Source organism: Liolophura sinensis, chromosome 9 (assembly GCF_032854445.1).
Source record: "Liolophura sinensis isolate JHLJ2023 chromosome 9, CUHK_Ljap_v2, whole genome shotgun sequence".
NCBI classification, from domain to species: Eukaryota; Metazoa; Mollusca; class Polyplacophora; order Chitonida; family Chitonidae; genus Liolophura; species Liolophura sinensis.
Window position 1 is genome coordinate 26100583 of NC_088303.1, and position 12072 is coordinate 26112654.

General features: G+C 40.7%; 1 protein-coding gene across 2 annotated transcripts in view; it reads right to left on the reverse strand.

Annotated features, from left to right (window-relative positions):
• The window catches only part of LOC135474878 (period circadian protein-like), a 62207-nt gene that overhangs the window by 6662 nt on the left and 43473 nt on the right, over positions 1-12072 (reverse strand). For both annotated transcript variants that reach the window (XM_064754532.1, XM_064754530.1), the window contains 5 exons: positions 11429-11544; positions 10713-10801; positions 9505-9575; positions 6278-6896; positions 2949-3112 (listed from right to left, as the gene is read on the reverse strand). In XM_064754532.1, coding sequence (XP_064610602.1) covers positions 2949-3112; positions 6278-6896; positions 9505-9575; positions 10713-10801; positions 11429-11544 — 1059 coding nt within the window. The remainder of the gene's footprint in view (positions 1-2948; positions 3113-6277; positions 6897-9504; positions 9576-10712; positions 10802-11428; positions 11545-12072) is intronic.

The following is a 12072-nucleotide window of genomic DNA, read 5'->3' on the forward strand; positions in this document are numbered from 1 at the left end:
TACCAAGTCTCTGAGTACTGTTGATGAAAATATAAATGATCAGCACCCTCCAATCAGCATGTTCCTTTTCAAAATGGTCGTCTGAATCAATCCTTGATATTTTTTACAATTTCAAGCTCAGACAAAGATTGGTCACTAAACACAAACAGGTCTTCCTTCTAATACACATTACATCCACTTTATCATATAAGAGATACCAAACAGGAGATACATATACTGGCAAATTTTAACCATAGCGTCCAGTAAGTCATCTCCACTGAGGGTGTTCCCATCTCTGTGCACCAATCCAGCTGACCACAGCCTACTCAGCAGGTGCACTCCATCAACACAATTAACACCTTCTTCTAACATAATCACTAGGACTGTGTTTGCACACGTGTCGGTCCATTTCTAATTGGGTTGGTGCAAGTATTCAGGCAAGAAGAATTTTCTGGACAAGTATGATGCGGCAGCTTTATGTACAGATGCAAAATAAAAGCACGCTTTTCTGTTGTCAGGTGTTATTTCACCACCCTATACCTGTTTTTCTTAACAGCTACTCCTGTGCCAAATATATAATGTTAAACTGAGTCCCCCTGCCACCCCCTCTATAAGATCATAACTTCACTGTGCTATAGCAGTATGGAAAGTCACTTGAATTCATCAGTTAAAAAAAACACTACAGATCTAAGGCAGTTGTAGCCACGCCATGCTGCAGATATTCCAGGAGGTTAAACTAGAGGCTACTAAGTTCTGTCACTATACTACTATGCTAGTCATTTTTAAAAGAAAAAGCAACTGCAAATTCTACCCTAAATTTTGAACACAACCATCAATACACTGAATAGGTAAACATGCTACCTGACTCAATATCTGACCAACAAACATACCAGTTAGAAATCAATCAATTAAACTTTACTTGTGAATTAGGTTTCAATCTTTCATACAATATATACCTTAGACCATACCCAGATACTTCACTCTATAGTATGAGTAGGTGAAACCAAACACAGCCCAATGGGAAACCAGCACAGATCCAAGGTGAAACCAAATACAGACCCAAGGAGAAACCAAGCACAGACCAAAAAAGAAACCAAACACTGAGCCAAAGAGAAACCAGAGACCTGAAGAGAAATCAAACATTGCTCCCAGGGGAAACCAGCCACAGCCCAAGAAGAAACCAGCCACAGCCTAAGACGAAACCAGCCACAGCCCAAGGGGAAAATAGCCACAGCTCAAGGGGAACCAAATGGTCCACAAACACAGTCCAAGGGTAAAATCAAAAACGGTCCTAGAGGAAATCAAACACAGTCCTAGGGAAACCAAACATAGCCCAAGAGGAAACTAAGAATACCCCAGGGGAACATAACTAAGAGGAAATCAAACAAAAACATGGGATGCCAAACACAGCCAAAGAGAAACCAAACAGAGTCAAGAAGAAACCAATCCCAGCCCAAGGGGAAACTAAAACAGCCCAAAGATGGAAGCAAACATATCCAAGAGCCAACCAAACATAGCCAAGAGCATACCAAACATAGCTCAAGGGGAAGCCATACCCAAGTAATTCACTCATAGGAGGTCACTCTCAGATTTACGAGTAAATGAAACCAAGGAGAAAACCAAACACTACCCAAGAGGAAATGAAACAAGCTCAAGGAGAAAACCAAACACAGCCCGAGGGGAAACGAAACACAAGCTCAAAGAGAAAAACCAAACAGTGGCCAATGGGAAAGGAAACACAATCAAGCTCAAGGAGAAGACCAAACACTGCCCGAGGGGAAATGAAACACAAGCTCAAGGAGAAAACCAAACACTGCCCAAAGGGGAAATAAAACACAAGCTCAAGGAGAAAACCAAACACTGCCCAAAGGGGAAATGAAACACAAGCTCAAGGAGAAAACCAAACACTGCCCAAGAGGAAGGTAAACACAATCAAACTCAAGGAGAAATCCAAACATTGCCCAAGGGGAAATGAAACAAGCTGAAGGAGAAAACCAAACACTGACCAAGGGGAAACGAAACAAGCTCAAGGAGAAAAACAAAGACTGCCCAATGGGGAAATGAAACACAAGCTCAAGGATAAAACCAAACACTGCCCAAGAGGAAGGGAAACACAAGCAAGCTCAAGGAGAAATCCATACACTGCCCAAGGGGAAACGAAACAAGCTGAATGAGAAAACCAAACACTGCCCAAGGGGAAACAAAACAAGCTCAAGGAGAAAACCAAACACTCACCAAGGGGAAACGAAACAAGCTCAAGGAGAAAACCAAACACTGCCCAATGGGGAAATGAAACACAAGGTCAAGGATAAAACCAAACACTGCCCAAGAGGAAGGGAAACACAATCAAGCTCAAGGAGAAATCCATACACTGCCCATGGGGAAATGAAACACAAGCTCAAGGATAAAACCAAACACTGCCCAAGGGGAAACGGAACATAAGCTCAAGCAGAAAACCAAACAGTGGCCAAAGGAAAATGAAAAAAGCTCAAGGAAAAAGCAAACACAGCCCATGGGGAATGAAACAAGCTCAAGGAAAAACCAAACACTGCCCTCAAGGAATTCAAACACAATCAAGCCCAAGAAGAAAACCAAACACAGCCCATGGGGAAATGAAACAAGCTCAAGGAAAAACCAAACACTGCCCTAAAGGAATGCAAACACAATCAAGCCCAAGAAGAAAACCAAACAGCCCATGGGGAAATGAAACAAGCTCAAGGAAAAACCAAATACTGCCCTAAAGGAATGGAAACACAATCAAGCCCAAGAAGAAAACCAAACACAGCCCAAGGGGAAAACAACAATGGGGACCACCGCCTAGTCCCAAACTGGACAGGGATTTTAAGTTGTCTCCCTTGTAAGAGTAAAAATTCATAGTGCAGTGTCAGTGACTAAGCATACGTAGCAAGTATTCACAGTTTGTCTAGGGTAGAAAAAGCATGCTGGACAATACAAGCGAGTTAACATACCTGTGAAGACAAGCTGGATGAAGACAGGGTCTCAGCAATTCGGTTCAGATGCTGTGACCGCTTGGAGCGTCCTGTGGTGCTTGCCTGTGTATACACTGCATTACTGTAGGACTTCAACAGTGTCATCGGTGTGTAGAGGGGCAAGAAGGGGTAAGCTGCAGCAGCTGAAACAACAAGGTGCACAGGTCAAACATACGCCTTTGCAGTTCGTCATTTACATGGTTAGCACAGCCTTTCAATACAAAACCCTCAGAGTGTTACCATCATAACTATCTCCCATCACCCTGTTTTACCAGCTGGTTTCTGACATTGAGGGGCACTCCTATTTGCCTTCAAGTCTTTCTTTCATTTGTTGCATGCATGTATGTATGCACGTGTGTGTGTGTGTGCGTGTATGTATGTATGTATGTATGTATGTATGTATATCTGTATGTTTACGGTATAAACTTGAAAAATACATGTTGTTTTGTGCAATGTTGGAATATAGGCAAAAAGGAAAGAGAAATGTTATCTGGTAGTTTGTGCAAGCTACAGTGGTACATTCGGTGTTGTACCTAGCGAAAGTTATCTGCCTTTCACCACTTGGGCGTGGTTGTTAACCAATCAATGATGAGCCCTTATCCCTGTTGATTAGTTTAATTTAAGGGCCATTATGAACTTACCATGGTGGATTTCCCTCACAGACAAAAAATTCTTTAGCCCTAAAAACATTGTTTTTTTGTTTTTTTTTCATCAAATTTGGTCATCACTGTTCGCAACATTTACACTTTCATATCGAAACACATTATTAATACCTGTTTTGCAGGTTTTGGGGCAAGCTACCTGCACATCTGACTTTATCCCAATTTCATCTGCCCAAAACAAACTCTTAGCTTAATGACATTAAAGACAACATGCATTTCTACCAAATTTTTACTTAGAAACCAATACAAATTAGTATGACATATTCTATAACCCTTGACTGTCTTGGTATTACATGTAAAAAGGGAGACCAAAGACTGTAAATCTCATATAAGAGACTCTTTTACACATACAAGATGCTTGTCTTATACATCTGTCAGACATATCTCATGTTTGAGGATGACAAGCTTGTGCTTCATGTGACAAGGCAATATCCTATGTCTGAGAACAGCAAGCATATGTCTCAAATGACAAGACAATATCTCATGTCTGATAGCGACAAGAATGTGTCTCATACGACAAGACAATATCTCATGTCTGAGAATGACAAGCATGTGTCTCATATGACAAGACAATATCTCATGTCTGAGAGCGACAAGCATGTGTCTCATATGACAAGACAATATCTCACGTCTGAGAATGACAAGCATGTGCTTCATACAAGGCAATATCTCATGTCTGAGAACAACAGGCATCTTATATTACAAAGCAGTGTCACATGTCTGAGAACAGCAAGCATGTGTCTCACATGACAAGGCAATATCCCATGTCTGAGAACAGCAAGCAAGTGTCTCATATAACAAGACAATATCCCATGTCTGAGAACAGCAAGCATGTGTCTCATTTGACAAGGCAATATCTCATGTCTGAGAGTGACAAGCATGTGCCTCTTATGACACAGCAGTGTCCCATGCCTGAGAACAGCAAGCATGTGTCTCGGCCAAAACCCCTCAGGTTATTGTGAGTGAATCAGTAAATGAGATTACACCTGTCATCATGACTGACTGCTTGGGGTTTAACGTTATACTGAGCAATTTTTTAGTCAAATGAGGACGAAAGATTACTAAGAGGGCATGTAATGTGCCTCCTTGTCGCAGAACGGATCTACCGCCCTTTCATACAGTGCTGCTTAACTGAAACAACTTACCAAAGGAAAGTAAGGCTGCCCCACCCAAGCCATTCCACTGTTATGGGTCAACAATTCATTGCACTATACCCTTAATGCTTAACGCTAAGCAAGGAAGCTTCAACTTCCTCTTTTAAGGACTTAGGTGTGACTTTACCTGGGATTGACCCTGGATCTAGCAAGTGGTCAAGTTATTGTGCTCTACAAGTGTGCAAAATCTGAACTAGTACTACTTAAGATACCACCCTTAACATTTTGTTGAACATTGTTTCCCTCTTATTGGACGCCGACGCCGATGCTTGAGGAATAACATAAGCTACCCCTGTACTTTGTACAGCTGAGCTAAAAAGATATTGATCCATCTGCACACGACAACTTAAGGCTACCAAAGAACTCGTCTGCATGAGACAAATGAATGCAAAATTCAACTCAATGCATACAGAGCTGAAATCATGGATTTGGTAAATTACGGTAATTAATACCCTCACACAGCATAAGCGACTGAATATCCCCCTTGCGTCATTGTGCCTTATATGCATGTAAAACCTCAGGTCAATACATACAATACTTTTTAAAATACCAACCCTAACATTTTGGTTAACAGTGATTCTAATACACAATACACTGAGTCAGGAATTCAGTAATTTATGGTAGTTAATACGCAAACACTCAATCAACAATGGAATATCCCCTTCATGCTATTGTGCTCTACATGTGTGCATACCCTGAGCTCAATACATGCAGTGCTTTTTGAGATACCACCCCTGACACTTTGTTTAACATTGACTCTTATACAGAATACACTAAGTCAGGAATTCAGTAATTTATGGTACTTAATATGCACACATCTAATCAACAGTGGAATATCCCACTCATGTTATTGTGCTCTATGTGTGTGCTCAATATCTGCAGTACTTTTTAGGATACCATACCCAAGACCCAGCCACTGAATCGATCATAGCTCATCTCTTCAAACTGACAGAGTGCCAAATGAGAGGAGTATCCCATGATAATCAGCTGCTTGGTTTACACATCAATGAAATTCTAAAATGACATGACCAAGTCAGTTATGTCTGTACAACTGCCTCTAAACCATTAGCTGCATTCACAAAACACACTTCCACACAATGTACAGTTGTTATTCTAAAATGCTAATGTATTACTACACATAAGTTACTGTTTTGCTGAACAGAATTTTTAAATTACACAAGTCAGCTGCTCGACCTGTACTTCACAAATAATACTGATGTGAAAACCCTGATAAGGGAACTATTTCAGAAACTTCACTCGATGACTGTAACCTTGGAAAGCCTCACCTCTGTACAAATGGCCATTTTCCAAATTACATGGCACACCTGTATTCCAATGAAATAAATCAAGAAATCTTCCATCATCAAATAATTTTAAACTAAAAATTCCCTTTCCGTCAAACTGATCGTATTATGCTTCAGTTCCAAGGAACTTTCTTGGTAATGATGTGATTTGGCGGAGGAGGAGGAGGAGGAAAGAGAAAGTTATTTACCATTGGCTGAGTAGTAAGGCCACTGTATGGAGCTATGGGATGAGGTTGTGGGAATGGAGTAGGAGCCGTTAGGAGCCACTGACATCTGCACGAGTGGAATACCCTGTGAGTAAGCACTGGTTAGGTTGGTGGGGAAATTGCTGGGGTGAGTTGTGGTGGGATCGTAGGACGTCCAACAGGAAAAGGGTTGCACTTGATCCTTTGGGCTCGACAGTTTCTCCATAGGAGTCAATGGGAAAAAAGGCTTAAGAACGTCCTTTGATCTCTTCTCCATGTTGTCTGTGCGATAGGACTTCGCCATGCGGTAAAGATGGTCACTAAGAACATCACGTTCCGGAGAATGCACCCGCTTCAGTCTGTTAGAGCCCTTTCCAATTGTCTGCCCAAATGTACATGTAGGAGAAAATTGCATCTCCTGTGTGGCCTGCTGCACGTACAACTTCTCTTGCATTTTGGTGTGTGCTCGCAGAGTCTCCTGGGTCAGAGTTACTGGTAGATAAGCCTCAGCCTGATCCTTGGGAGCTGCTATTTCGTCTTCCATGGGCTCTTCTCGTACGGGGCTTGCAATGATAATATCTTCTTTGATTTCCTCTCTTGGTTCTTGTTCTGATACCAAGACCTAAACACAATGGCAAGAAAAGATTTAGTACCAGTCATGATAAATTCTTTTCATTTAAAGGAGGCATACTGTTCTGGAAGTCGGAACTGATTGTTACAAAGAGTGTGTTTACAAGGTTTTAACTGGAGGCAAAGGCTTGACCTTGAAAAAATAGGTCAAGGTCAATCAAAGACAAACGCTTTCCTACAAGACTAGATGCACATGTTTGGTATAAGGATATTAATAACCACTGTTGTCTATCCCCAAGGTGGGCTATCATTCGGGCTTAGGAACTAATTGTCACAGCTTGACACCAATGGAAACTTTTCCGATCTTTTAGTTGCCACAATATGGTTGAAATATTTCCGACGCAGTGTTAAGACAAAATCATTAATAACAGGGAGGCCTGCAGCCCCTTGTTCTCAAACAGTGGACAACTCGCGTGAGGTGCATTATCTTGGTGATTTGAGCATGGCAAATTACGTTTTATTTCTTAAGTCAGTGATCATGTTTCTGTTCCTATCATTTTGCATCACACTGTGATAAAAAAAAAAAAGAAGGAAATACTGTGCGATGTATTAAATGCTCCTTGGCCATATGCGCAGTTGCAGGAGATGTGTTTATAAAATGAGTGTATTAAATGCAGGCACAGGCCGAACGACCTTGAAAAATAGATCAAGGTCAATCAAAAACAGAAGCTTTCTTACATGTCTAGATGCACATGTCTTGTACAAGAATACTAATAACCTCTGTTGTCTATCTCCGAGGAGGGCTATCACTGATTCTAAAGCTCGGCATACACAGATGCCTAAGATCCAACTCAACCGCACCATCGCATCTGTTCGTGAACACCTGTGTATGCGAAATTAAGACGTAACTCAACTGGAATCGGCGCTGGTTGTACCCAATCTTTCTGACAGTGTCAAGAAAATTGTGACTGTCTCCAAATGAAATGAGTCGCGTTGTAACAGTGTAAGACCCTCAGTCTTCGGTTGAAAAGCATTGTAGCCAATCAATGTTCATCAAAATAGCAGCAGCAGAAAATTTCTCGACCACCAAAAAAGGAAGAACTTGGCAAAATAACTGCTTCCAGTTTCAAATGGAATGAATTAAAATTTGCCACTAAACATAGCTATGTCTGTCAAGTAGAGCTACCAAGAGGACTAAAATACCTTGGGTCACGCGGTTACTAATAAATCTACAAATCTTTAAATAAACGAAATGCCTTTCAACCGTCATAAAAATTTGAGTGACATGTTCCAAGAAAGAGTATAGTGATACACATTCTTCACTCAACACTAGCGCTTTCTGCGTTGTCATGAATTTCGAATAACTAAGAGGCCAACTGCACAATGTTTGCATCCATAACCACCTTTGTGGTTGCTTGAGAACCCAAAAGAAATTGTGGTTGTCAGTTGCAGTCAGTCTGAACGTATATGCGGTTCAGTCTTAAGTCTTATGGCCATCCGCAAATGGAGTCATCTCCAAACACCCTTATCCGCTGAGTTGAGTTGCGTCTTAAGCTCATGTGTGTGCTGAGCTTAACACATGGGGATGTTGGCAGCCTATATGCAATAGGAATTCTCTCATGTGACTGAACACTGTCATTAAAGAGAAACAGCATTCAGCAGGGTTGTTCCAACCCTAGGCATTGAAAGGGAAAAAAGGTTGCTACTGGGCATATCACCTGCCAAGATGTACATGAAACGAAGAAAAGTAATGACAATTCTTCAAACACCTAATTCATTTGTTTTAACTTCCATTAAAATTTTGAGGATCATGTCCAGTCAAAGGCATCCAGTCTTTATCTCTCTGGCAAAGTGTAATCCTAAGAAAATCTTGTTTCTTACAATGCTCACACAAAAACTCTAAACGTGAGGTTGATGCTTGAGTTCTATACTGGGGCTGGGAACAAGGGGTGACAAGGAGCCCTTATCTGGTGGCTCTGTATGTGCACAGGCAGTCTACAGAGTACATACAATGCTGATGACAGCTGCAGCTTCAGATGTGGTGCTTGCTACCAAGTTCACTAAATTCAGTTTATGACTGTTGTCTCTCCGTCTCTTAGTTTTATTTCCCCCATCATCAAAAACTCCCTACTGAAGTTTCCGCAGGAGGAAATACTTTGTCCGAAACTAACCCAACAATTAATATCACATGAATGTATCACGCAGGAAATGTGGTACTGGTTCTAAATGTAAGGGACCCGTGGTTGTTTAACATGGAGTTTCCTATAAATGCCGTGGAATGACCGACTGAAGAGAAGACAAAGTCAAAAACAACAGATACTTCCTTTTTCACTACAGTTAACACAGCATATATGCAATGAATGATGCCTTTATTTCTTAATTATAGTTTACATTTAAGACCAATATCGGTATATTTAGTATTATAATTTATCAATTTTCCGTGTAATACAAATTAAAATATCAGATTTATATATATCACAACTTAATATTAAGACCTCACACACTCACCGTTAGCTTCTGAAAAATTAGAGCCCATTTTAGAATGAATGATTATGGCTTAACGCCACATCAGCATTATTTCAGCCATATCGTGGCGACCCATTTTAGAAGTACTTTGCTTAACAAAGAGCCCGCCTTAAAAAGTACGATTTTGTTCTCACCTTTGTGCTGCTGCCAAAACTAGGAGGTTTAGGGATGGCAAAGTCAACCAAGGTTGCTTGAATATACTCGTCTGTAAGGTAAACCAAGGTTTCAATCACAAATCAACACAACAGGTTTCAACAAATTTGCTAGAGGTATGTGCTGCACAACTATAATATAACTAACAGTCTATGCTAGGTCTATACTTCATCTGTAATTATTTATTTATTTATTTGATTGGTGTTTTGTGCAGTACTCAAGAATATTTCACTTATACGATGGCGGCCAGCATTATGGTGAAAGAAAACCAGACAAAGCCCGAGCGAAACCCATGACCATCCACAGGTTGCTGCAGACATTCGCACATATGGTCAGAGAGGGAGCCAGCATGAGCTGGACTTGAACTCACAGTGACCGCATTGGTGAGATTCTCCTGGGTCACTGCAGTGCACCACACCACGCCGGCATGCTAACCACCTTGGCCACAGAGGCCCTCACCTGCAAATATCAGCTCAGGTAATCTGTTCAGCACGTTTTATGCTAAATTCATATGTGGTCACTATATTCAGCCCATGTAAGGCAATCATTACAATGCACAGAGTCAACTTTTTTTGTTTACCCAAATTCCTCAACCTTTCTGCATGTGAAACAGCAACGTTTGGTGCAACACATTTTGAAGATGATTTTGGAGACAAACCTACACTTGTTCTGGATTGACCAATTTCAGGGCATAGAATATGCTTGAATAAACACCTTGCCAACATGCAAAAAGGTTGAAGAATTACAGTAATAGAACACATGTATGTGACAAGATGTAGTGAAAACGGAGATGAAGCACAAATCCTGTGTATGAATGAATAAAATAAGACACAACCAAGAATCCTGAAAAGCAATAAATATATTAAACCCCTGTGTGAGACCGCATGAATTATACTGTGTTTATGGCAATGGCATTGAAACTGGCTATTTGTGATCAGTTGTCATGGAAACCATCAATCTGATCAAAACAGCCTGTTTAAAAAGAAAACGAATTTACCTGAATCCTGTGTGAAACAGAATGACTACTACCACATCACTCAAACATTCCGTTCCGTTGCAAGTTGCCATGGAAACCAGAAATTTCATCAAAACAGGACCAGATTAAACATGAACCTAGATGCAGGTGTGGGTAACAGTTAGCTTGATGAGCTAAAACATGTGTGGCAACTTGAGCTGAAATCACAATTACCTGACACATCATCTTCTTCTAAACAGGACAAGGACTTCTTTTCAGCGGATTCCACTGATGAATATGTCTTTGGCTGGCTCAGCAAAAACCTGAAGTTAACACAACAATTTATTAGTATTTGATTCATTGTTAGTTCACTGTTTTCATGCATAATGAATTGATGATCACCAATGTTAACTTAAATTTCAGGTGTGCAAAAAGGTTAAATTTTCATACTTTTATGATTTTAATTCTCAACACCCTGCCTTATGATTTGAATTCTCAAAGCCTGGCCTTATGATTTGAATTCTCAACGCCTGGCCTTACGATTTGAATTCTCAAAGCATGGCCTCACAATTTGAATTATCAAAGTCTGGCCTCACAATTTGAATTCTCAAAGCCTGGCCTCACAATTTGAATTCTCAAAGCCTGGCCTCACGATTTGAATTCTCAAAGCCTGGCCTCACAATTTGAATTCTCAAAGCCTGGCCTTATGATTTGAATTCTCAAAGCCTGGCCTTATGATTTGAAATCTCAAAGCCTGGCCTCACAATTTGAATTCTCAAAGCCTGGCCTCACAATTTGAATTCTCAAAGCCTGGCCTCACGATTTGAATTCTCAAAGCCTGGCCTCACGATTTGAGTTTAAATGCCAACAGAATAAATTACCAGAGTCATTAGACATGCACCAAAAGGGTTGAAAGGATTTCATGGCATTCTGCTACAAAAAAGACTAACCTTCGAATGTTTGTCTTGTAATTGAGATGTTCATATGTCATGGACGGATTAACATCGTAAACATCTTGAGGTGGAGACAACGGGTCTGATACAGACGGGCTCTGTGCTCGCCTTTCCTGATGATGAGAAAAACATACCAACACGTGCAACAAAAGAAGATAAACAATACTGATACCCAAAGAAGCCTGAAAATCAACAATATTCCATGAACCAAAAGATTACCAGAATCTTACTATGGGGTAAAATTTGATTTATTACTAAGCCTACACCAGTAAGAAATGGGTAATGCAGGAAAAGATTTATTTGTCCTGTTGGAGGTTAAAAGTCACTTTCAACTTTATTTCAGTCATGTCATGACCATGTCTCCTTGTAGCATGCGGGATCCAGTGCTGATAAGTTTATATCATTGCCTCAGTGGAGCATTATGCCAGAGACACCAGACATGACACTCAACCCAGTCATAATATACTGACATCAGGCCTATCGGTGCTTGCCCTACGACTTAGGCTGAGTGCCAACTGAGGTAGTCCCATGATTACCAATGTTGAAAGTCTTTGGTATCACTTGATTTGGGATTAATCCCAGGATGTACCATTCATGAGGCCAACGCAACCTTGGTGCTCACAGGCAAAAATAGGGCCACT